This window comes from Pogonomyrmex barbatus, unplaced genomic scaffold (assembly GCF_055798465.1).
Source record: "Pogonomyrmex barbatus isolate J1 unplaced genomic scaffold, ASM5579846v1 scaffold6, whole genome shotgun sequence".
Taxonomy (NCBI): Eukaryota; Metazoa; Arthropoda; class Insecta; order Hymenoptera; family Formicidae; genus Pogonomyrmex; species Pogonomyrmex barbatus.
The window spans coordinates 6,038,134-6,065,670 of record NW_028297160.1 but is presented as its reverse complement, the minus strand read 5'-3'; the positions used below and the strand labels follow the sequence as shown (position 1 = coordinate 6,065,670).

Sequence of the window (27,537 nt, the reverse complement as noted above, 5' to 3'; positions counted from 1 at the left end):
AAATGAACCTACCGCAACGCTATACGGATTTTATAATAATAATAATGTCACAACGTGCACTAGGAAATTAATGATTCCGAATGGAATTACCAGGTCTGAAAGGACCGAAGAATTTAATTAGAATTCCGCGGACGTAATCGCGACGTGCGTGAGCCAGACTGATTTATCATCACGCGAGTGCAAGGAAACTTTTCACTTTCTAAGTGAAATACCCGTTCTGATCATACCCGCCGTGAGATGTTTTACGTCGCAATAAACGCTAACGTGACCTCGACCGTGAGAGCAGGGCAGCGTTTCGAAGGAATGTTCTCTCGGACGAGAGGTATGCCGATGTGTCAAGGGAGAGAGAAGGAGGAGGACATCGACTTGAGGCGCGCGTCACCGTATGCGCCTCATAAAACCCAGACGCGCCTAAATGCTACCCCCCTCTTTACGCCACACCCCATCTGGACCACCCTCGCGCGACCCTCCGCGGTAAACGCATCTCATATAGCCCATAGAGACCTCTCACGACGTTCTCACTACTCGCCAGTTGATTCAACCTCGATCTTCCTCCCCCCCGTCACCATCGCGTTTCGTCCTCTCTTGCATTTTTCCGTGCGAGGGAGGCGAAGAGTCGATATATAAGCAGTCGTTTCGTAAGGAATTCGTAAGCCGGAAGAATCTCTCGTCCCCTACAACACCATATGGTACCAACGAGCATGGATATATCTCGATGTTCGTTGGTAGCGCAAATGAGAATGAGAATTATTTGACATGTAAATAAAACACGTCACTCACGTGCAGACAACTGCATGACGAATGATTGGATATCACTGCCAATTTCGAAAACAATTGGTAATCAATGCATAATTTTTATTCGCATTTTAATTTTTCTTTTATGTCAGACATTGAATAATTTTAAATTTAACTTTGTGCAATTTTTTTGTTTTATTTTTTCTCTTTCCATTTCACTTCCAATAATTAACTAATTTGCTGAATATAATAAAACGAAACAAAAGAACTAATTGCTTCTTAAAGTATCTTTAATTTAATTCATAAAAGGAAAATAATTTAATTCATAAAAGGAAGCGATATCGAGATTAAACTTGAAAAAGACGTAAAACTGGGTCATTATCTTCATGTCATTATCTTCATGTCATTATCTTCATGTCATTATCTCGAACGAACAAAGAGAACAATTATGGAAACAGTCACAATGACGATAATCGAATCATAAAAAGCAATAACGATTTAAATAAATGAGTAATAAAGAGTGTGATATTGATTCATCAATTTGTCAAATTATTATGTAATTTGTAATTTATCAAAGTTTCCGAAAGGAATAATATCGCTGAATAATGTCGAGAGTAAATTGCATTAATTTGTTATCATGTAAAAAGCTTGATTTTCTTCAACTTTAGTTTCTATTTAGATATTTAGATATTAGATTTAGATATTAATCATAGCATTCTACGAGTTTCTCCGTCCTTTTAGGAAAATGTGAAATTCTCTTAATAGTGAAATAAATGCAAATGCTACTTAAGAATAAGTTGCACACCGTCTACAGATTACGGTACATTGCTTTTATGCATTCGCTCATAGATTTGCAATAATATTATTTATTCTTAAAGTAAGAACAAGTGTGATTTTTAATCTCTTTATTGTTGTTTCAAATCTTTGGTTTCCAATCATACTCACACACACACACACACACACACACACACACACACACACACACACACACACACACACACACACATACACATACACGCGCGCGCGCGCGCACACATACTTATCGTAAGTATGAAGTAAGAAATTATTGTGATCTAGTTAGTTTAATCGAAATAGAATGAATAATATTATATTTTTCTTAATAAAATAATTTTTTATAAATTCTCATTTTCATTTATTAGTTCTGATAAACTTGAATTGTTAGAGTGCAATATTTCAATCCAACAATTAATATTCTTAGCTAATTAATCAGTAAGAAAAAATTGTTGTTTTAATTAAACGCAACAAAAAATGGTACTAGTTAAAGGATTACTTTTGTTTTAAGAATGAGTTTAATTAGCAGTAGCCACGTAGTAGGAGTATTAATAATGGTGTAGCAATTACGATTTTCAACGGTGCATGACATGTCACGTTTATCCGCGATTAATTTCGCGGTAAGATACAGAAAAACTATTTTTGTCGATAGCATTTTTCTCTCCGAGATATTTTCGCATCTTCGTACTAAGCTCGTGAAAGTTTTAGTAGTCGCGTAGTACCATCAACCATCATTCTCAGGAAGATTTCTGAATCTTCCTCTTTTTGTCTGTGTTTCTCTGCCCATGTTTCCACAACATAGATTACCAAGAAACTAATAGTAACTATGGAAGTAGACTAATCTCGTTTCATGTATAGACAACATTGATTTTTCGAAAATAGTTTGGTCGCCAATATTAGAGTAGCAATATTGGTTATTTTTTATAAATTTTAATGTATCAATATAATAAACTAAAAATATAATAAACTAAAAAAACTCATTATTTTTTAGAAATTTAGAAAAAAGTTTTTAGAAATTAAGAAAAAAGAAAATATAAATAAAGAATAAATATATTAAAATAAAGGAACATTATAGCTGTATATAAAAAATCTTTGTCATAATTTAAACAAATATAGAACAAATATAGAAAATCAAACTGTATTATTAATGTAAAATAAGTAGAAAATATTTTATATTTTAATGTAAAAAATAAAATTAAGAAAAAAAGTGTTATTAAAAAGTTACAAAAAATACAAAATTTGAAATAATCACGTAATAATATTTCAGTAGAAAATATACAAAAACAATTTCTATCACATCCATCAGAAATCATGCAATATTATAATATATAAATATATTAAAATAAAAGAATATTGTAACTGCTTATCAAAATGGAAAATTACTATGATTTTCCGGACAAATATAAGAAATCAAGTCATATTATCACTTCCGGGATGCACGACAATGTCATTGATAATATCATTTGATTTTTTTATATTCGTTCAGAAAATCATAGTAATTTTCCATTTTGATAAGCAGTTACAATATTCTTTTATTTTAACATTGCATTTAGACAAAAGATTCGTATTTATCTTTTTCCATGTCAATGAGACAACTCTAAATATATAACAATGAGATAACTCTAAATTATCCTTCAAATAGTGTCCAATAATATGTTATTAATGTTTGCTTGCTGCAGCTAAAGAGGAAAACGTTTTTTTCTATTTCGTAAAAGATATGTACGCCATTAATATGGCCGACATAAATGAGCTTGAATAAAAAAATTTCGCTCTTACACATTATGAAACATATCGATATAACTTTAATGCGTCCTTAGAGTGATAATTAGGAGACGGTTTTAATTACCGTAATACAGATACATTAACATTAATTAATTTTCTTAGTAATTAATACATAAATTATTAATTTGACATATTAGTATATCTCTTCAAATTATTCAAATATATTTTTTAATAGCTGATTGAATACCGAAAAAAATTCACATAAATCCATTTCATGCGTCATTGCATATTCGAAAAAGATATTAGCTAAAAGTTTTTATCTGATTAATTATAAATTTTTCTGTAAAGCTTTTTACGTAACTCTATATCTACTAATATTATATAGAGAAAAAAGAACGATCTGTCGAAAAAGATATTAGCTAAAAGTTTTTATCTGATTAATTATAAATTTTTCTGTAAAGCTTTTTACGTAACTCTATATCTACTAATATTATATAGAGAAAAAAGAACGATCTGTCGATATTAATGTCCGTGCGACCGTGAACTGAAATTCCGACATAAGACATAAAGCGAGCGTCCGCCCCTCATGACGCAACAGAAATATGCGTGTTGATTAGCAAACCGCGCGCGGATTTACCAGAGGAATGACGCGAGCCTATCGACGTACGTCTGCTCAGAAAATCTGTTTGGTATTTTTGGGTTTAACGGGTCGACAGATCACCGCGCCATCATCCACGCCGAAGTGATAGGAATAGGTACGCTAAAAAGTGCGTCATGCATTTCTGCTTTTCTGTGATCGATTTGGACTTACACATGTGTTCGCCGAGTAGCCAAACTTGTGGACCCGAATTAACTTCAATTAAGACGGAAGGCGTACAGATCACGAGCACGCAGAGGTCGGCCACGCTAAGATTCACCAGGAAGATATTCGTGCTGTTCCTCATGTCCTTACCCCGCAGCACGACTAACGGCACCTGAGAATATCACACGCGACAACTACAACAATCGGCTCTAAAAATAGATTATAATTGAAGTTTTTCTTTTTTAACTGAACCATGTGGAGAAAAGAGAGGAAAAGATAAACGGAGAAGTTTAGCTATAAAGAACAGGCCTATGGACCGATAGCAATAATACAGATTGCAAATAAAAGCGACGAGTAAAGTACGTTATTGGTATATCGGTTGATTGTGAAGCGATTGTATAATTAGCACTAACACAAAATACAAGTTAAAATTACCATGAGATTGCCAACAATGCCGAGAATCATAACAATAATGCAGGCTACCATCGAAGTTGTTCGGATGTAGGCAGGCAGTATGTACAGCGCGGAAGTAGCGTTCTCCGGCTCGATTACTGAAATCATGCAGTTTACGAGACACTTAAGATTCTCTAGACACATTTCGCGAATGTGTTCCGAGAATTTGTAATTAATGCAAAGTCGTCTTACAAGACTGTAGTCTATAGATAATACCTGAGAATCCATCGAGCGCGCTGTTGCCTATCGCCGTCGTGTAATAAGACGAATTCAATTCGAACGCGACGGTAGACATCGTTGTCAACATGTTTTTCAAAAGCCACGAAGTCAAAAAGTCTGCGCGTTATCTTCAGTTTTTTCGTTCGTTCTTCTTTCTTTCTTTCAGAGACCTTTTACATTCATTTCGTGAATCCCCTTCTCATGTATCTTCGTACACTTGACAGATTTACGTTATCATATCTTCATTCGGAGGGTTCGCCGTTTGTAAACGCCGTTTTTGCAAAACGCTGTTGGTTTTTCTCTTGCGTTTTTTCAATAGGAAAAAACTTTCAATTTTATGTCGGTAGCACTTTCGACCGTGCCGCAATTCTCGACGTCGGAATTTCGAGCGAAGGTTCGGCGACGGATTGCAGTGCGTTAAGATGTAATCGAGGAATATCCATCGGGAATTGTGGAGGTGCGACGGCACGATATTTCACAATGCAAACTCGGCTTATCATTTGATTTAAAGTAACCATCGCTTTCGTCGGATCGGCAACGTTAAGTGGCATCGTCAAGCCCTTCGTCGCGTTACCTTCACCATTAATTATCCTCGACGCGTCGAGGAAAGCTCTCAACGAGATCGCGAGAAATTGCCCGTCTCGCGAAAGGTACTGATTGGCTTCTTCACTTAAAACGGAACTCCAATTTTAACACTTCGGTTGAATAGGTGTCAGACGGTGAAAATATTAATTTGCGAAAAGCCTCGAACGAATGTTTATCTTCTATAAGTTCGACGAGAATTCGCGCTCCGGGGAACTAATATTTTATATTCTATTAACGCGAGCAATTAACATTATCAACTTTCTCGCACTTTAAATGTAGCTCTGCGAGTGATCTATTTAATGGAATTATGCCATTTGTTTGTTAAAATAAACGAATAGTCATACTCAACAAATAGAGTGATGTAATCTTCATTGAACATTTCATCTTGAAACTATTTTATTAAATTAAAGGTAATAAAAAATATATATAAATAAAAATATATTAATTCATTTAATAAACTGAATTTGCGTATCGTTTTTTCATTATTCTTGATAAAAACTTATCATGTTCAATTTCCAATTCCGTTCCCAACTTCATATAATTTCTCTCGCAATAAATTACTTATCAGTCGGCAAGCCGGGAGTAAGAATGCATTCTACAGGAATATCCGTAGAGTCTCTCGAGTTCGCGAGGAAAATCGAGTTCGAGATACACTCGAAATATTTGCGCCATCCAATTTCAAATAGAATGCTCCATGTATACCAATATCAATGAATGTATCATAATCGCGCAAGCATCCGTGTTCGAGACCTGCGAGATCTCGTCGATCAACGCGCGCGATTAAATTCGCCGCGATTCGATTCTGCATTCCACGTGCAATCCCTCTCATTTGATAAAATTTGTCCCACGTCATTTGGCAAAAATTCTCCTAAGTATGACGATTCCAATATCGAAGTTCGAAGTCACGTAAATCAACTTTGTTATTAATTAGCAACACAATCGGTTCAACGGTTTCTCTCGGGAAAGAGTCGGAACTTAATGAACTATCGGCTAACTAATAGGGCTTCTATTTGCATTTAATCGGCCATTTCCTTAATCGGTTTTTTTTCTTATGGGAAACTTCCCCGATCGCAATTAATTCGATTCCAACGAGTTGCCGATTCAATCTGCCACGAACCACCGAGGCTCTATCGTCGATTTATCTATTTTTATTTTCATTTCCTTTTTAACGGGAGACACAATCGAATAGCGTACATACTCGCCATTGCGTTTCCCATTAAATACAGTTTGTTTCAATTTAACCGGCCGCGCCGGCAATTAATATATATTGCGGCACGGTCGGGCTGTCACTCGCAATTTTGCTGCGAACGAATTCACGGTCGCAAAATTCACTGAAACTGACGTGCAATCCGCATCGCCGAATTTCGCGTGGCGCAACGTCGCGAACGATCGTCGATCATCGATCTCGCTGTCCTCGCAGATGATCCGAGACATGTGTTCTCCGCAACTCTCGTGCACAGCCTCGTGATTTCCGTTGCGACGCGCACCGATGATAACCGGCCAGAATTTCGACGGCGGCGTTGCGGCCACGTGATGCATCCGTTTCCTGTCACCATCGGCCCGTCAGAGGCTACACATGCTCAGAGGAGCCCGGACCGTGCAAATAGTGCCGGTAAACTGAATGGAACAGGGAACTCTACCAGCCACAAACTCTCGTACGCGCCTCCCTTTCGTGGGGAGCATGCGCGTTCTTTTCCCCATTACAATATGTTTTTTTTTTTTTTCACGACAGGCGATACCGCGATTTTGTGGTAATTAATAAATTAATATTATCCCTCTTCTCAAATACCGTATGATACAAACCTAGATTTAATTAGTTAATCATATTTAATATTAACAATTGCTCGATTATTTTAATAATAATTTTCAACGTAATTTTTCAACTTAAAATAATTGTGTATTATTTGTGTATTATTTTATGAAGCTTATTTTGATTTTTATATTTTATTACAATTTTAATATAAATTCTACCTGATTATAAGAAGTCGATTCTCAACTTACTTCACGATTCAATTAAAATTAAAGTCTTCTTTGCTTAAGTGAAAAATAGTCATGTGTACTACTTTTATTGGGTTATTTTGACAAATTTAATAAAGCTTAATTCATTAAGCTTCTTTTTATTTTTGAACATCAATGAATTAAATGATTGTTTTAATTGTTAAAGAAACTATTTTATTATTACTTTATCATTGTTATTTATACATTATATGCATTTAATTTTCATACTTTCATACATATTTTTACACATGAAGCGAGAAAATCTGGATACATCACCAAGAAAAAAGAGTATGTATTGTTTTATTTAAATCCAATATACATTATGTACTTTTTGCAAAAACGTGAAAGTTAGCATAACTTCCAATAATTTTTTAATTCACTAGCATCAGTGTTCAATAATATAATAATAATAATAAAATAAAATAAAATAATAATATATAATAATAGAAATAAAATCATCATTAATACAGTAATAAAAAGGTATATCTTCTTTCAATTTTAAAATGTGAATCTTAAACTAAATATGTTTTAATTATCTCTTCAAATATTAAAGATGTACAACTTATCACAATACAGTATGATTGTATACTGAAGATTTTGCCTGTTATAAGCCTTCTAATTTGCTGTAAGCTACTTTTATGAGATTTACTTTAATCTCGGTTTAACTTGCTCTTCTAATTCTTAAAACTAGAAAAAGATGAAGAGTAAGTTGAACCGAGATTAAAATTAATCTCCATTGATGGAATCGGGAATTAGAGGCACTTTTATTTTAATAAAAGAGAAGGCAGAATATAAGCCATTGTGTAGCCTCCTTTCACTTTTAAAACGTAAATCTTAAGTTTCGACATACTTTAACTGTTTCTCTAAATGCTAAAAATGTGACTGGTTGTCATTACTTTACATTATACAGTGTTTTACACTTCTATTTTTTCTTGCCAATTTCTCGCATTATATCTTTTACAATATAGGTTAATAACCTATTGTTGTAAAGTATATGAAAGAAGCGGCAATAAACATGATTCCCTATTAGGAAACCAAGCGCATTCCATTTAAATCTCTCGCTGTCAATCCTCTCTGTTTGCATTGTAGTCGATTTGGGACATTCTCATGTTCCAAGCTTCGAAGCGAAGGTATACATTAAAGGCGATTTATTTTACGTTCACAAGATAAATTGTTGAAACATATATCGACAGCAATCTTTTATTTTTATTCTAACAAATAATATGTGTAATAATTGTCATACACCAAAATGTACGTAATTCATTACTAAATTCTTATATATTATAAATAAATATTTGTTTTTTTAAAATGGATTTATTTGTTCACAGTCAATTTTTCCAATAAAAATTGGATTTTATATTAATAAAATTATTATTTAAATATTGGAAAAATGCAACCACAAGAAACAATTCTACAACTAAAAGAAATTACAATAATTCTATAATATCTTCTATAAATATAATTTAACATATTGCGTGTTAAATATGCATAATAAAATATAGTAATAAATATAGTAGTAAAGAATTTTTATATATTCTAAATAACATAATTGTCTTTCCAATAAAAATTCAAATACAGTTTAATGTAAACTGCACTTTTTCGCCCACATATTTTTCTAAAAAAAACTTTTAATTAAAAGTCATGAAAATGTAATTTCCATCGCTTTGATAATTAAGTGTTTTTATATAAAGTAGATATAACAAATCTTTGATCTTAGCAACTTTGATCTTATTAAAAAGATTTGTGTTTATAATAATATTTTTAATATAAAATACTTTTCATTAAAAATAATTTTCAGGTAAGATATCGATCTAATAAATGGATCTTGTATGTTTATATCTTGTATGTAATAATTATGATTAGCGATTTTTATTTAATAATTGTCATTAGCAATTTTTTAAGTGATGATATAAATATTATGATTATTTAAAAAAACATATTTCTCTAAAAGAATTTTAAAAAAATTAAATAAAAAATTAATAAGTTTCTGAGTATCTCAAAAAGTTCATAAAACTATATCAAAATCTATTATAAAAGTATATTATAAAAATTTATACACCTAGTATTATATATATATATCCATTCTTATTATATTTATTATGTCTATTATTACATTCATGCATAATAATATTCGCAAATACTTTATGAAAATAATAACTGTACAATTAGTTTGTTTAATTACACACAATAAGTTTATCCTAAATCAGGTGTCTTGTTATTATAATTTGCGATACATACGTCACTTCCGCATTCAATCTGTTTAGCTTGTATGAATAGAAATCTAGCTTTTCGGAATAGACATACGTGAATCAATGTCGCCGAAACCCGTGCGGTTAACTGAGAATTTAGCGATGTATGCGGATTCAAATCGAGCATTGGATGTAAAATATTGTCCATTCTCAATGCAGCAACAACACGCTACTACGTTACTAGTGCAATATTGATGCGTAACGGATGTTTCTGATCACTGTACTGCTGATATAGATATCGATCATTTTCTCTTTTTTCTTGTTTTTAAATTTCCTCAACATTTTTTATACATAACCTTGTCATTTTTCTCATTGTGTGTAGATAATGAAATTAGAACTTGCATATAGCACAAATGTCATATTTAGAAAGGATTATTTTTGCAGAAAGAGAAATGGATATAAATCACATAAAATTTAATATTCAGCATATAAAAGTGAAAACATGGTTTTGATTTTTAACTTTTTCTATCTTTTCTATCCTTCTACTCTCCATTTGATCGATATGAGTTTGCGAAATTGTTTTCTTTCTGAAAAATGTGAAAAGTGCTCTTACACCAGTTGTATATATTTGATTTTCTTAGGTATTACCCGAGTATTATTATTATAAATTAATATTTAATGCAACATTACATCTCATTATTATTTAGAATATATTCATAGAATTGTGTTGTAAGACACCTTTATCGATATAACAACGATGTAAAATCTAATCAGCATCGTAGCATCGTGCATCATAAGCTGTCACGTCAAGATTTGCAGATTTTATTTATCGATACGTCAGTACAGAAAGGCGTCAATGACGTTCACGCAGCTAAACTAGGTCGTGTAATCAACGGCGCCAAATTCATACGAGAAATTCTCCAGTACTTCGCCGGCAATTTACGAATTCCCACGAGTTCGCTACGTGTATGATTCACGTGAGTTTCACCATTCGATAAGCCAGCGAGTTTCATAAATAGCTCTGTACAATTGCTTCAAGCGTCACAAATGCCTGAAAAACGGTTCTCGCGATACAAGTTGGCACAATTCGGCAATATACTCATAATGAATCAGCATCGTTACTCATGCATTCATTTTGAAATATTCACCCATTCATCCAATCTAGCCGAGCGAAAAAAATGTCTTTTCCGAAAATGTCTTTTCTCTGATCATTGATTCTTGTTAATTATTTTTCATTTCTATTATTTTTCATAAAATTATATAAACGCATAAAAAAGGCAAATTCTAGTTTTCTAATTTTATAATTCTAGTTTTCTTTTGTTTTTCAGTTGATAATCCCTTCTTTTTTCTAATTTCTTGTCGCATCTCTTCAAAATAAAATTTGTAGGAAAATTTTAAAAAGAATATTATATTCTATCCCATATTGAAAGACATTATTCATCTCAATATCGAGCTGCCAATTTCCGATTTTCCGGTTTTATTATAATAAAAGTATAGTAAATGCTCGCTTTTGTGTGTATATATATTGTTGATGTACTTAAAGTGAATATTGGACTGAAAACGTGTGGTCACATGTGTGGTCACAACACTTCAATCAAGCTGTTTATCATTGATTTTTTTTTTTTTTACGTTGCTAAACATTGACTTAACATTTTAGTTACAACACCAGAGCTCTTTCTATATTATTGATGAACAAAACAGAATAGCACTACAATTATGATGCGTGCACTGTTCCGATTTATTATTTATTATATAGCCTATAAAATAATGGTACAAATTAATAACGAAAAGCTCTAACGTAATCGATAATCTGTTTGAACTTTCACCAGCTCTTCTACTTCCGTTCTACTAAAATGTTAAAACATAAATACGAGAATAGAGATCATAAATTCATCATTACGTTTAATGTCATCTCTATGAGGGACCAGCAGCACGTATTCGTTACTCTCGCAAGGCGTTGTTGCATTCGCAAGTAACAACACGAGATCGAAGAGTCGAACGATCGTCCGTTTATTCGAAGAATGCAGTATTCCACTTATGTCGATCGCCTAGTCAATCAATCTTAGCATTGCCACTTGAACGGTCGCTGAATAATACGTAGGTGTATAACGGGGAAGAGAGAGAGAGAGAGAGAGAGAGAGAGAGAGAGAGAGAGAGAGAGACTCAATTTCTCCATATTGGGTCACGCGCATGCAACGCAGCAACGATCTCTTCGACCGTGGCGCTTCCACTCGTCGTTGCATGTCGTTCTTGCTAAACGGCGCGAAAATTTTTCTATCCGCGTGTCAGCCGAGTGCGCCGACGGCTAAGAGAAGCAACAACAAAGCTCGCAAAGCGACCTGATTATGCCGAGCAAAGGAAAATGTCGACGCGACAGTTATAATGAATGACAGCGAATGGTAATTCCATGGTTTATCCATTAACCTCGTTTAATGTTGGAACATAACGTAATCGTAAAACGTTTTACACGAGGAGCACAGGGAGCAAAAATAAAGTCTGTAAAATGTGCTTTAAATCCCAAATACAGAAATATATTTACACGATTGTATGTAAATTGTAAAACGATTTCGTTTCTATTCTATAAAAATAGAAAGCTCACGATGTAAACGAATGTTACTTATTTTTAACTGAATATATTTTTCGTTCGAATATATTTTATTGCGTTTAAAGTCACGAATGGATTCGTAATAAGGTTACTGATAGCCGGAGCGTTCGCTCAATTACATTTTTCTTTCTTCGAAAGTTTACGGTTTACGCCGCGAAATCTAGGCCAGTCTTCGCGTTTCCGGTCGATTACGGATAAAGTCTCGCGGACATTTGTCAGCGTTAACGTTACGTCGCGGAGGCACCGCGATGGCGCGCGGCCGAAATCAAAAGTCTCGCGGGAGAATTACGGCACGGCGTTACTGACACTGATTTTTACGCGTGTGATCATTCATCGATGCGTGTGAGAAGAGCATTAGCGAAACGGGAATACGCGGACCACGATGGATGACTTCGCGTGTCTGCCTGCCCGTCATAACTCTTGTCCTAGAAATCGAGTCCATAGGGAATCGAGTTCTAAAACTAGCGAAATGTGACTGCACTTTTTATTATTTCAGATTTCATTTTTATATATCAGCTTTATTTGTTATAATTTTTAAAGTTATATAGCTCCATTAACTTTTCTTAGATAAAAATTCAGTTCTTAAGTCTATTTTTAAGTAATGTCACAATTATATGCGCTTGTCCTAAATCTATCCTGTCTATGAGTCAACGTTATATCTTTAACGTGTCGCAAAACACGTGACGACATAAAGAAGTCATAAAGTAAATATTGACGGATTGAACGGATCCAAAATCAGCGATCATAATTCATCGATGTTGATGATCTCTTGCGATTGGGTCATTTCGCAGCACACGAAAGATTACGATAGTAGACAGTGATTTGACAGATGCACAGAAATGTTTACGAAATAATAATCACATCACAGTGACATATATTTTTGAAAAAATTACAGCTATTGCTTTAATGCGCGAGTTACACAAGAATTATATTTTTGCCTTCATTAAAATCTTCATCACATTTAAACATCTTTTCCTGCTACATTCGTAGAGAAAAAATTATGTTATAAAAAAATCGCTATTAGAATGGATCAATTAAGAAAATGCTTTTCTATGTATCATATCTGAGAGAGAAAGAAGGGGAAAAAAATATATAAAATAATTATATTATTCTAGTGTGCAAAATATATTTTCCACACGGAGTTTCAAACACTCTTTGCAAGCCATTAACTATATGTTAAATACCGAAAATATCAGTCAATTTAAAAAGCGATTCAATTTAGCTGCATTTTCATTAGCAGTATTACAAAATTGCAATAAATTGGGGGGTATGTTAATAAGTGAAATATACGTAAAAATGGAATGAAATAATTGGTACTGTCAGATAGATAGACCAATCTGATAATATCTCATATCAGAAATTTCTAATGATTAACAAAATCATAAAAATAATGAGTATTCATATAATAAAAATCATTAAATATGGTAATTGCTAATACTAATATTTTCTAATTCCTAAAAATCATTGCATTGACCTAGGTTACGTTGACTAAAAGGCTGAATTATCGACATTTGACCCTACCGCGGTGATTCTAACACAATAATATTAGCACTCAGATGCCGTTAAAATAAACCCTCTTAAACCCAAATGTAATACGAGAGTAAAGTGGAGTTCACTGGAAACATGAGCGGGGGAAGGAAATTTTCTATCCACCCTCTTTCGTCCCTATTTCTGCCTGCTACTTTACGAAGTTTAGCGTGAAACCGTTCGTCGAGGATTCGTCAGAGGATTTATCGAACATTCGATGGACGTGTGGATAGAGATGGGTAAAGATCGCAGACTGTGTCCGCACCGACACAGTCTGCAGCTGGACGGTATGGGGATGTTTGAGATACGAGGAAGTCCCGCGTCTCTAGCTTTTAAAAGTCCGCTACTGTTATTGTTGGTCCTGTGCCAACGTAAGTAATGGCCAGCACGGACGCAAATATATCCTTCCGCGCTTTTTCTTATTTGCCTTTGAAGTGCACGGATCGGTTCGCGAACCATCTGCATGCCTGGTTGAAAGAATTATAACTCGATCGCGAAGTGTGTCTATCTCGCGTAGTCAGTCACATACGTAGACATGATTTCTAGACGATATATTAGAGTAGATAAAACGATACGTCTACGTCAAAGAGTTCCCTAAATCACTTTCTCGTAAAATCAAAACAGACTATGTCAAGGGTAAACGGGAATTTTCTAATATCCACCAAGATAAATTATGTCACGTTTATTAACTTGTGTATTAATTAAATACATAAGGAAAATAACACATGTAATGTATCATTTTAAAAAGCTGATAAAGTATAATTAAAATAAACTTAAAACCTGAGTTTTAATCATCCAAAAATGTAATGCACAAATTTCCTTTTAGAATTATAAAAATACAGATATTTATAATGTCTTCAACGTACAATATCTTCAATCATATTTTGCCACCTAATAATGATCTCCAATTATGATTATATATTTTAAATTAAATTGTAAATGATTAACTATAGAATACACGAAAAAATTTTCTTCTGTAGAGTGCACTATACTATTTTCGCCAGCAGTCAAAATTATTTTATTTATTAGCTATTACTTGCATTATTGAATTATTCAACAAGTTATTAAAGTGCATTCACTAAAATAAAATTATTAATATACTGTATCAACATAATATAATTTTATATAAAATAAGCTTTTCTTTCTATATCAATATATGAAAATTCGTAGAGGTTCGTGGTAATTTTATTCTTTTTAGATTAGAGTATAGATTTGAGTATAGAGTATAGATTTGATTAGATATCTCCTGCTTCTATTTTTTTCTCCAATATTTATAAAACTGTCGACAAAACGTGTGTACATGATAGATTGATGTAATGTATCAATATATATGCATGTCTGCAATGTATTAAGCTCGGGTTCATGAGTTCACTAAATTCAAATGACTGTGTGAATCAATCATTCTTGTGGGAAAATGATTTATCCCGCCTGTCATCAGTTAGTGGTGCCACCTTGTGCTTTTTATCAAGATTAATACAATTCATAGTCATCAGACAATATACATCTTCTTGATTTCTACCGCCATCTATTATTAATATTATCATATAAAAAAAAACAATACCGAGAATGTGTATTAAATAAAAATATTTATTACAAAGAATTAGAGATCCATTTTATATAATCATAAATAATTTAATGATAATATGATTTAATATGATAATATGATTTGTTCATAAATATTATTAATTATTCCTTTTATTTATAAAAACATAAAATATATTGCACTCATAACATCTCAAGTTTCAATTAATTTCTGTACACAATCACACGCTGTAGCGACCTACAGTTTTAACTTGTGTTACAATATACTTGTAAAATAAACTAAAATTATTATTAGTTGTAGGAAAAAAATTAACGCTTAATTAATACATTATGAATATGTAATAGATGGACAATGTAATAGAGATAATATTAATATAAAAAAATATCATGTTAAACCAATGTGTGTGCAACTTCTCTAATATATTTTAGTCACATAACAGTTACGCAACAAAAGAGAAAAGAGAAATGATGTAAGAGGATTAAATATAGGATTTCTTCTTAGCAACTTGTTGTATTAATGAGCTTATATATAAATTGGCAGAGGTTCTCACATTAAACTAACTAAAGAAGAGAAAAATTGTTTCACAAGCCTTTTAATAAATCATAGTACAAACAATGAAAAGAAGAAGTTTTTGTGAACAAGTAAAAGTTATAAAACTAATTTCTTATTAATTTTAATTTCTTATTAATTTTATAAATTTTTATATTTCTTTACATTCTTTCTTCCAAAAGGAATATTTTTCAATATCATTATTCATCAAATACTCTGAACATTTGTCAATAATATTTAGTAAAAGAAATTGTTTTACTATTATCATATCTTTATCTTTTCCACTAATTTAAAAAAATTTTTTATTTTTATTACATTTGAAACAACATAACTACGTGATATAAAAAAATTAAAATATAAAACGTAAGAAAACGTAAATATCCTTATTTACTCTTTTAGTGTTCTAAGAAAAATAGCAAATAAAAGAATTTCAGAGAAATACAAAATTTATTGTCAGCATAAAATTTATCAACAACTTAACACAATTGTGTAACATAATAGACAATTTAATAATTTTTTAAAATTGTTAATTTTATTATCTCTTTTAAGTTAAGTTTTATTAAAAATTTTATTAAAAATTATTAATCCTTTTACTAATAGTTTTATATAATTAATAATTTTATTAAAAGTTTTGCTAAAAAACATTCAACAATAATGTTTTCCCATTTTTTTAGTAGTTGCTTTAAATGATAAGCTTTGAGAACTTCTGTTGTGCAAGGACATATTCAAAACCTTACAAATTCACATAATGTATATCGCATCTGTTACCTTATAAAGCTTCCGCAATTCAATATCAGGATCTGTACTTGAAGCGAATAATTCAGTAAAATCTGTTCAGAAGACATTACGTGTAATACGTTTAAAATTCTATATTGTGCATCAGTTTGCTCTCCATGCATAAACTTCGCTCTCATCTCTCATATATGACATAATTGTGTCTGTATAATATAACAATTTTCTATGTGCTTCTTTTTCATAATTAATCATTACATCATTTAGAATTATTCAAACAATTAACATAACAACAAATCTACAAACAGAATCGATTATATCGCAAATATTTAATTAAAAGCAAAAAATAATCACGATCTAAACGCAATTCATTTATTACTTTTATTATGTTTCTGGCTGATTTAAATTACTTTGGTGAAAGGAACTTCGTAATCGCTTTACGTCAATAAGACGTGACAACGTGCGAAAAACGGTATTTATTCCTTTCATATTTTTTGTTTGTGTCGACATATTTTATTATAATGAAAAATTATATATAAAAAAAAAGTCTTCTCATTTTTATAATTCTAGAGGACTCAAATCAATCAATTTATTTACTCGAAATACACGCATACATGGGAGTTCAACGAGGCTGGTGCATAGTTTTCGTGGTGATCGCCGCGTGTACGTGTGGTGCACGCACGAAATGTGGCGAAACCGCGCAAATTTCCTTTCTAACAAGCGTGCACGACGATCCATCGTGCACAAAACTGTCGACAAGGGGCGTTATGCTCTACGAAGCCGCCAACCTTCTCACCGAGATTCACAATAACAAAACCGACGAATTCAAAATCGGTAAATCGTAATGAAATTAAATAAAATAAAATCACCGATTTCGAATCAAACATTCGAAATGTTTAAGTCTTAATTTGAATATCGACCGAATCGCGACCCAAATGTCCGATGTAAACGGATGTCAAACGGATTTCAATTGCGAAACACAATACAGAAGCTAAATGAAAAAAATTTAATCGTGAAACAAATTGTTTTTATAGAAATTATCGTTTTGGATACATGCGGAAGTATAACGGGTGCCTTAAAAGCCGTGATGAAGGCTTTAGTTTGGGCGGATATCAGCTGTTTGCATCCACCTCATTATCTAGGTAAGATCAATAATTGTCTCGACGTTTCTATGTAAATATTTGACATTAATTTCAAATAACAAAGACAAATAATTAAAGAATGCCGGTAATAAATCGTTAATTTGACAAGATTGCTGTTTCGCAAATTAAGGTACATCGCGAATAAAAGTATTATACATTTTTCCAGAAATATAAAGTTTATATTTTTTGAATACTTGAGTAATCTCATCCATTGATCGATATATAATTATTTAGGAATCATCGGACCGGATACCGTGACTAACATCGAAGCGGTACACAAAATAACTTCGATACTGAAAATCCCGCACATCATCAAGAAACCATCGATTTCTCCGTATTTGCATTCTTTGGCGGAAGAATCAAACTCCTATTTAGTGCAGGTGCTTGTTATTAGTGAAGAATTTTCGAATTTATTATTTATTAGGAGCCTTGAAACTTCTAGGATAACGATCATTACATTAAAGTAGTCAACTATAATGCTGAGCTCACCGTAATGTGCATAATGCAATAATAACACGATGCTTACGCAAGCTTTTGAAAGTACTGCAATAAAATCGAAATGCGCCTAATAGTTTATATAGCTATATTAATCGTGCCATGGTATTTAATTACACGTATCATCTTCTCAATCAATTTTTTTATTTTTTTATATTCAAAATTAAATTCAGCTATAATATAATATAAGCTATAATATAATGTATAATATAATTTTTTCGAAAAATGTTGAATATAATGTAATGAAATTTGATACATATCCATTTAAATATAACAATGTTCAAAATTTTAACAAAAATAGAATTTTTGTTTATATTCTTTATACGTTAATTGTAAAATTTATTAAATATACGACATTAAAATACATCACAAATAAAAATACTATACATTTTTCCAAATATAAAGTTCATATTTTTTAAAATACTTGCGTAATCTCGATCAATGGACCGTGACTAACATCAAGCGGTACACAAAATAACTTCGATACTGAAAGTCCCGCATATCGTCAAGAAACCATCGACTTCTCCGACATTACAGATAAAGTCACGATAATTGAACTATCGCCTTGATTGGATACGAGAAATATATGCTAATTACAGAAAACACTCTCGGCATTTATCTAGAAATAGCTTGCTTCTTTTGCGGTGTACAGGTTTCTGCTTTAAATGCGCCGGTATAATTTATTGTACTTTGATATTATCAGAATGCCTGTGTCTTCATCGTCTTATATCTGTTCTTATATCTATTTCTATATCTATCGTTTTTTGTTAATAATTTTGAATAAAAATTATTTCATAAATATAAATATTTTAATAAAAGACAAAATAATGCATTCAAGACTTGTAAAAATAATACTCAACAATTAGAATAGCATTAATTATCACAATTAAATATAAACTAAAATGTGCATAGAATGATGAAATATTCTAAAAAATATTAAATATATATTTTAATGAAAAATTTAAATAAAAAATTTTGAAAAATTTTAAATTATTAAAAGTTTTACTAATTATATAATAGCTTTGTCATAAAGATTATTTGAAAAAATAATAACAAAATCGCTGGCTAAATAAGATTTGATTTTTCTTTTTTGATAATGTTTGGAATGAAAAGGAATATATGTATTATTAATTTTGTTTTGATTTTCTATGAATTTCATTAAGAAAAAGTTATTTTTTTTTAAGCATAATAATTATTGTAAGTTCTATAATATATGATATCATCTAATTAGATATAGTTTAGCAAGTGACTTGCCAATAAATTAAGATAAAATTAAGATCTATGCATTTCATATTAAATTTCATATTAAAAACAATTTCATATTATCAACAATTTCATATTAAAAACAGATTGATTGACTTACATTAATATTATTTCTTTTACAGGCAATCTTGAAAATGATAGAAATCTTAAAGTGGAAATCCTTCACATTAGTAACTAATGTGGATGATGAAAACGATGATGTACAAAATATTGCAAAGAAGCTAACGATAAATGCCATTGAAAACAATTTGTGTGTCATAATTCACGATAACGATGAAGAAGGTATTATATTCTTACTTTCTTTTCTCATATAAGATGTCCTACTTCTAACGCATATTTTTTAGTAACATTTGTTTATGACGTAGATTAGAAATAAATATTTTAATATTTATTTCAAAATGTCAAGGCAATAATAATTTTTAAAACTTAGAGTTTGCAGGATGGGGAAAGGGATTAGAATGTCATATTCCACTCTAGACATATTATTTTAATGATGCAACCGATAAAAGTATTTTTTGTCGATGTCTTGATACTTTATACATAATTATCGTAATTAAACTTCAAGTACTGATAAGTAGTATCATCAATTTATTAGATTTTCTTTAAGTCTATAGCATTATATAGTTTATATATAAGAACTTTTCTTAATCATAAACTTAATACAACATTATCTTTGATACAATTTTTAAAATTTTATCATGTAAGATATATAATCGCAATTAAATTTTAAATCGAGACTTTATTATACAATAAAGTAAATTTAAAATCGCTTGAAAAATATATGCACTTTTGTTAATATTCAGATTTATCTTTGTTCCATATGTTTCTTTAAACTTCTTTTAATATAAAATTAAAAATAATTTAAATTCAAATCTAGATATAATTTTTGTATACATATAATACATATTTTATATATTTATTGCATATTTTTATATACATGTAATATATATTTTATATTAATGTTATTGTTATAGATTATACGTCACATATCGTACATATCGGAAAACCAGTACAGAAATTTTTCAACAAGCCTAAAAATGCAACCATATTGATTATCAGCGAAGGGAATTTAAAAAATTATTTGAATCATATAAATTCAAGTAACACCATATTGCTCTTAGAAGATTCCAGGTAACTACAAATAGTGTTCATAATATTTATTTGTAAAATTTACAGGATTTTAACTAATGTTTAATTTTTAAGAGTAATAATATATTTTTACTAAATTTGTTATAACATTTTTTAAATAAAGTATATCAATTCATAACTCTAATAGTTATTATATAATAGTTATAATGAAAAATATATAATTGAACACGTAAGCGGTATGATTTTTTATATATTAAGTAAAAAAAAAACTTTGTTCCACTTAAACTTTTAAGCAATGAATAAAATTGCATATCAATCACAACAATTATCATTAAATCATATAATTCTGGATTTTTTTCTCCATATTATCTCCATAATAAACAGCTCTAAATAGCCATAAATATATAAAGGCAGCGATATGCATCTCTCTCACGCTACTGTTTCATTATTAATCGCAAACCATTCGGTGAAATTACGTACACGACGTTCTTGAATTATTGATCGCGATTACGCAGAAACGGAGTAACCGAGCAGAAGATAGAAGGTTATTCTCCGTAAATTACGGATTTTAGTGCGAATAAAACATCTCATTATACGAAATTCAATTCTTTTCCTTAACATTCGACGCATCTTAGCACTTCGTTGTTAGCTAAAGTGCTGCGGAATTTCCTTATTAAAAAAAATACATTTACATGCGTTATTGCCGGTTTCGCTGTCATTCCAACGTCAGTAACACTTAACTACATTTGCGTGATAAAATAATTTCATACTACTTGCGGATATCGTGTCGATTATACAATTAAAATGCCATGTAAAAAACGTGTGCATTTGTCTGAAAAATCACAACATATACTTCCGTCGAATGTGTCGGATTCAATCGAGGTTAAGGATTCTAGATAAATTGCAGTGAGTTGGCGATGCCCTTGCTTTTTTCCCAGCAAATTTCAACGTTTCACTTTCCGGAACAGCAACCGCGTCGAGGTCTTTAAATCAACGCAGAGAAATCTCATTTCTCTTAGCAAATTCTTCGCGCACGCTCCGTTTTACAGAAAGAGAATTGTAAATACGAAAATGCGTGTCTCTTTGACAATTTTGTAATTAAATTTTTCTTTCGTTGCAATAAAATTCACTTACGTTGTCTAAATTAATGCTACTTCTTTCAAAGATTTTTCGTTTACTTTAAAGTACGTTTATACTTTTGATAGTTTATATACTTTTGATGTTTTTGTTAAAATTTTTTGAATTTTTTATTAAAATGTCAACCAAAATGTTGATTAAAATATTTCTCAAATGTTTATTTTAAAGCTGTGGCATAAATATTTATTTCTTCTTTGTAAATTTCATAACATTTTTATAATTTCTTTGCTATTTCTTTCAAAAAACTTTTGTTAAAAAATTTGATATATAATTTACGCTTTTTAAAAACATAATTGAATGTTATGCGATAGAAATTTTATTAAATTAAACAATTAGTTCATAAATTCTTCATGCATAGAAACGAAAAATACACGGAAAATCGAGGAATTGAAATTGCATATAATAATTATATAAACAAAACTCCTATTAAAAAAAAATTTCTGTATTTTCATAATAAAAAGATATTTGATATCAGGTTTTGTTTTTCTTTATAGAAATATAATTAACGATCTGGAATGGAGAGTCGAAAATTCGCAATGGTGGATATCGGATAATAAATTTGGAAAATACAATACCGAAGAATTAAAACAAGTCAAATGGTTAGAAAATGCTATAGAAATTTATGTGAAAGCTTTAAAAATGTTATGGTGAGCATCGCATAATTTCTATTAATCGATAGTAATTATTTTAAGAATCAAAGCGGAATATACGCGAGTGCTATAAAAATAATTGATATTATTTGTGTTATTACAATGTTATTAATATCTTTTGTTACTTATAGCAACAAAAAATATTATATCATTATATTTTTTAATACTAATATTTGTAATTATGTATTAATTAATTGGCTAATTGATTCATTTTTAATATAGATTGAATTATTCCTTCATTCTTTTGTCTAAAAAAGAACGAAAATTCTCTTAAATTAAAAAAACTATAATTAATAAATTTTTATCTAACTATGCAGAATTAATTTAAATTTGCGATTAACTATTTTTAAAATTTAAAAAAAAATTTTTTTTTACTTGTTTTAACTTTTTATTTATTTTTTTTATATAACTATCTATAAATCTATCAAACTAGCAATTCGATTAATTAGGTTTGACTTGCAAATAAAACTCCTTTTAAAACACAATAAATCTTAAATAAGTGTCCTACAATTTAGTATCATTATGTATGTAGTATTTATTGTGTGAGATTTGATTTACTAATTACATCACAGCAAAAACAAAAAGTGCAAGGATCAAATACATCCTTTAGATTGGAATCACGTGGTGTCGAATGTATTAATGACGTATAGCACGGAATCGAAAGCGACACCAAAGTTCCTCGATCTATCTATGAAAAAGAAAACAAGTAATCTAGAGCATCTGGGTGGCATAATTGTGCGCCAGAATAAAACAAAAATTTATTGGGATGAGAGCGAATTGGATGAGAAAGAAGATGTCATATTAGAACAAATCGAGAAAAATCAAGAAGAGTCACCAACCCATGAAAACTTATTGTACATTTTTAAAGAATTTTTGAAAGAAGAAAATAAATCACGTTTAGGATGCGCTACGACTGTCGAAGAAACCAAAATGTTGGATGAAAAGAACAGTGAGACAAGACAAATCTTAGTTTCGGGAATGGATGATAATGAATGGTGGACAATGGTAACATATCTTTTAGCTTATCATTTTACAAGATCGATTACGGAAGAAAGAAATCTTTTTAAATCTTTGAAAAATATCTATATCATAATATCATATCATATCAGCATTGTTCATTACTTGAATAACATTTAAGAGAAAATTACAAAATTGTTAAAAATCTTTTTCCTTTGATTTTTAATGCGTTGCAATTTTTTAAAAATTATATTTTTTAAAATATCAAGGTTTTCCATGATTAATTTTACACGCAATGAAAGGAATTATTTCTAAAAAGAAATAAAAATTTTTTTGAGCACCGTAAATCTTACTTAAAAATTCTTATTTACATATTTATCGAAATCGGGAAGCTTACATAAATCAATTTCAACGTTACAGGTATGTACGGTAAGCGGCGTGGGAGTTGCTATGTTCCTGGTGGGAATTCTCGCCGTTTACGTTATTTACACGAATATACGAAAGCCGAGATGTCCCAAGAGTAAAAATCATCTGGATAGAGATACCAGCTTGAGGAGAATGAGCAGCGACAGGGAATTACCTACAACCATAACTACCCGTAACCAGCGAGCATTGCGCACTCCACAAAGAAGAGATAGTGACAGAAGTACGATATCTGAGAAAAGCGTTTGAATGCGAATGCGAAAGGAATAGGTCGCATGAATAATGAATAAGGAGAGCGGAAAACAGAAATTTGTTTTGAAATAACGGAGAGTCAATGCAAAAGCATATTTGTTATTTTGTTCTTTCGTGAATATGTCTTATAGCTGCTATCGTGACATATTAATAATTTAATCAACTATAATAGATATTCCTTCTTATATACATAAAATGTTTTTATTTATATATTCAGATTTATTAATCATTATTATTTCTTATTATTTCTTGAGATAAAAGTTTTTATTTTTATAAGCTAATAATCAAGAGTTAAATATTATATTATTGTTTCTCCTAAAATTTGAAAGTTGATTTACTATGATATATTAATAAGCACATGTATGCAAATACATATAATTCGTAAGTAAATATAAAAGTAACAAATTGCTGAATATACTAACGTATAGAAAAATAGAACATAAGCGTTAATTTAAAGTTTAAATTTCATATTCAAACTCTTTTAAATAGAAATATAAATTGCAAGCAAAATACTAAATCATGAAAACTAAAAAAAAAATGATATATTTATGGATAAGATAAAATATTTCTATATAAATTAATATCTTTGATAAATCTAATCTTTAATAAATTATCTTTGTAATATTAATTGATAAAAATATTTTATTGTGGTTACATTATTTTTATCGCATTTTATATTATTTTTATATTTTATAATATTTATTTATGTATTAGTTTTAATATTAATAAATGCTTACAATATATTATTATACATTTTCATATATTTTATTTCCTTTTTTTTTTGCGAAATTGCTTTATGATTTTTGAGCAATTAATATAGGCATCTCGCGATTAAAATATAAAATAGTAATGCATTAACAAACCGAATCTCTTATAAACTTATTCGAACAAATTCTTTAAATTGATTTTAGAATAGCAAATCTGAAGATGTATTAAACTGCAATACTTTTGTGAATTTGCAATACTTATATGAATACATAATAATAATCTAAATATCACACAGATTCGTTATTCCATTATGAAAAATTTATCACTTACCGATTCGATGCGCAACAGCGGAGTTAATCTGCAACGTAGCTACGATGATTCTGTAACATATAAATAGAACATTATTATCAAAACAGTGTTCGAAATAAAAAATATTTCAAAATACATCAAATTGAGCATCAAATTTGTTTGCTTTTCAATAATAAACATATTTAATAAACTGATTATTTGGTTTGCAAAAAGAAGAATAAAACCTTCAATCAAATATAAATTCTAATTTTAAATTATAAAAACAAATAAAATTCAAGTAAATGGAAAACGATTAAATTTTATATTGATAAGAAATTTATATTCACCGTAAGGTTGCTCCGCCGGTGCCCGAAGCCTCTCCTAGGCTTCCTCCTCCTCTCAGAATGTTAGAATCGTAGAACCTCCTCGTAGCACAGGATACTCACAAAAAAACACTCGCGAATAATTATAATCACACGCGGATTAATTTTAAATAAAATCTTTCGTGCGATATTTTACGACATTTCACGTTTAACTGTTCATGAAAGTTTGAAATTCCGTTGGACGAGCCAACATCCGAATCGGCAAACTTGTCACGAAGGATACACGAGGGATAACTTCAGCAAGGATTAAATCTAAAGCGAAAGAAGACGAATCGATCAAATTGAAGCCGACGTTTTTTGTTTCTCATAAAAATCATGTCTATAAATTAACCCAATCATTGTAACAATCGAATCACCAAAGCCATTATCATATATGTGATATTGTATCCGAGCTATCGAGAAGATTGGATATAGATGTTAGAGAGAGAAAATAAAGCTGTTAATAAAGCTGTACTCAAGTTATTGCTTAAAAGATAATGAATTATCAGAAAACGTCGATCGTCGCGAATCAATTCGTCGCCGTGAAATATTCAACACACAAAACAAATCCCGAATTGATTGACTCTTAACAAGTGACTGATATGTATAATAACTTGCGACCGCTTAATAACATTAATTCATTATCGTTTCATTTCGTTCTTATTAAAGAAAAAGTCGTATGAGATACATATATATTTCGATAAAATGTTGCCGTTTTGCGGATTAATAAGCGTTTACTATTATATTATAACGATCGTAATATGCAACAACATTTGATATCATTCATCATGATCGACAAGAAATATATATATATATATATATATACATATATATACTATACAAGATATATATATATATATATATATATATCTTGTCGATCATAATGAATGATATATGAAGAAATGGAGAGCAACGCGCACCGCTACCTGTTCGTATGAATGCCGATCTGTGAATGATAACACACGCCGAGCGCTCGTAAATATGAAATTCTATTCGTCATTGTCCGTCGTACGTAAACACGGAGCGCGCTATTGGCCGTGAAAATAAACATTTTTTTATTATATTATAACGATCGTAATATGCAGCAAATTTGATATTATTGTCGATCATAATGAATGATATATATATATATATATATATATATATGAAGAAATGGAGAGCAACGCGCACCCGCTACCTGTTCGTATGAATGCCGATCTGTGAATGATAACACATGCCGAGCGCTCGTAAATATGAAATTCTATTCGTCATTGTCCGTCGTACGTAAACACGGAGCGCGCTATTGGCCGTGAAAATAAACATTTTTCTATTATATTATAACGATCGTAATATGCAGCAACATTTGATATTATTGTCGATCATAATGAATGATATATATATATATATATATATATATATATATATATATATATATATATATGAAGAAATGGAGATATATATATATATATGAAGAAATGGAGAGCAACGCGCACCGCTACCTGCTCGTATGAATGCCGATCTGTGAATGATAACACACGTCGAGCGCACGTAAATACGAAATTCTATTCGTCGTTGTCCGTCGTACGTAAACACGGAGCGCGCTATTGGCCGTGAAAATAAACATTTTTCAAGGCCACCAATAATTTTACGTTATTACGAAATATTTAACGATGATACTACGAAATATTACAAATATCTAATTTGAACGAGGCGTTAAACATATAGTACCTTTTCATAGCTATATTTTAAATAATGTAATCGTTATATAATAAATATAATTATATAGTTATAGAATAAATACTTTTTTCAAATAGTCTATTATCATAAGTTTATTACTTCATTTAATAGACATGTTAAAATAGACTTTAAAATAGATATATAGATATATTTTATGTATTATAATAAACAATTGTCACAATAAATGATTAGTAATTATTGCTATATGTATGTATTACATGTTACAAAATAGTGTGCAAATTATATTTAAATCAATGAAAATTTCCAAACATGTCATGTTAGAAATATTTGAATTAAATTAATATCAGAAAAATTATTATCGCCCGATAATTATTATGACACTTTAAAAAAAGCAATTGTAATTATTATCTTATATATTTCTCATAAATAATATTTTTATTTGCAAATTTCTATAACGCACCTATAAATTTCAAGCGACTATATGATGCAACATCTCACTTAATATTCTGAGATGTAATAGAGATGTAATAGAATCCTAGATGCACAAACAAATAATGAGTCAACGTAACAAGCTCTATTTTAAACTCGTATAGATTTACGAGTGTATTCTATTAAGTAAATTGATGATATTTCATATTAATTA

At 30.2% G+C, this 27,537-nt stretch overlaps 2 protein-coding genes across 7 annotated transcripts in view; one reads left to right on the top strand and one right to left on the bottom strand.

Moving 5' to 3' along the window:
* ETHR (ecdysis triggering hormone receptor) overlaps positions 1–6,951 on the bottom strand; it is a 43,531-nt gene extending 36,580 nt beyond the window's left edge. Inside the window, exons 1-4 of one of the 4 annotated variants that reach the window (XM_011632490.2) lie at positions 6,507–6,946; positions 4,721–5,392; positions 4,487–4,602; positions 4,061–4,223 (exon numbers count right to left, since the gene is read on the bottom strand). In XM_011632490.2, coding sequence (XP_011630792.2) covers positions 4,061–4,223; positions 4,487–4,602; positions 4,721–4,811 — 370 coding nt within the window. In that variant the 5' untranslated portion in view covers positions 4,812–5,392; positions 6,507–6,946. Of the gene's footprint in view, positions 1–4,060; positions 4,224–4,486; positions 4,603–4,720 lie in introns of all 4 variants that reach the window. The other 3 variants (XM_011632491.3, XM_089082247.1, XM_089082248.1) reach the window with 3 other exon arrangements.
* Positions 6,952–16,510: 9,559 nt separating this feature from the next.
* Positions 16,511–24,703, top strand: LOC105422918 (uncharacterized). Of its 3 annotated transcripts, XM_089082245.1 has the most exons (10): positions 16,552–16,569; positions 16,873–16,923; positions 17,022–17,285; positions 17,486–17,593; positions 17,828–17,973; positions 19,474–19,633; positions 20,326–20,482; positions 22,072–22,224; positions 22,800–23,232; positions 23,605–24,703. In XM_089082245.1, exons 3-10 carry the CDS (start codon positions 17,066–17,068, stop codon positions 23,854–23,856), a joined length of 1,629 nt encoding a protein of 542 aa, XP_088938371.1. In that variant the 5' UTR covers positions 16,552–16,569; positions 16,873–16,923; positions 17,022–17,065; the 3' UTR covers positions 23,857–24,703. The 3 variants fall into 3 exon arrangements, with proteins under 3 accessions (XP_088938370.1, XP_011630798.2, XP_088938371.1); XM_089082244.1 differs by having other exon boundaries at positions 16,511–16,923; XM_011632496.2 differs by lacking the exon at positions 16,873–16,923 and having other exon boundaries at positions 16,512–16,655.
* The last annotated feature ends 2,834 nt before the right edge of the window (positions 24,704–27,537 follow it).

Coding starts and splice junctions, on each gene's coding strand:
- LOC105422918 (XM_089082244.1), top strand. CDS start 17,066: ATGGGAGTTCAACGAGGCTGGTGCATAGTTTTCGTGGTGATCGCCGCG. Junction 17,286..17,485: donor AACCGACGAATTCAAAATCG/GTAAATCGTAAT, acceptor TTGTTTTTATAG/AAATTATCGTTTTGGATACA. Junction 17,974..19,473: donor CAAACTCCTATTTAGTGCAG/GTGCTTGTTATT, acceptor TTTCTTTTACAG/GCAATCTTGAAAATGATAGA.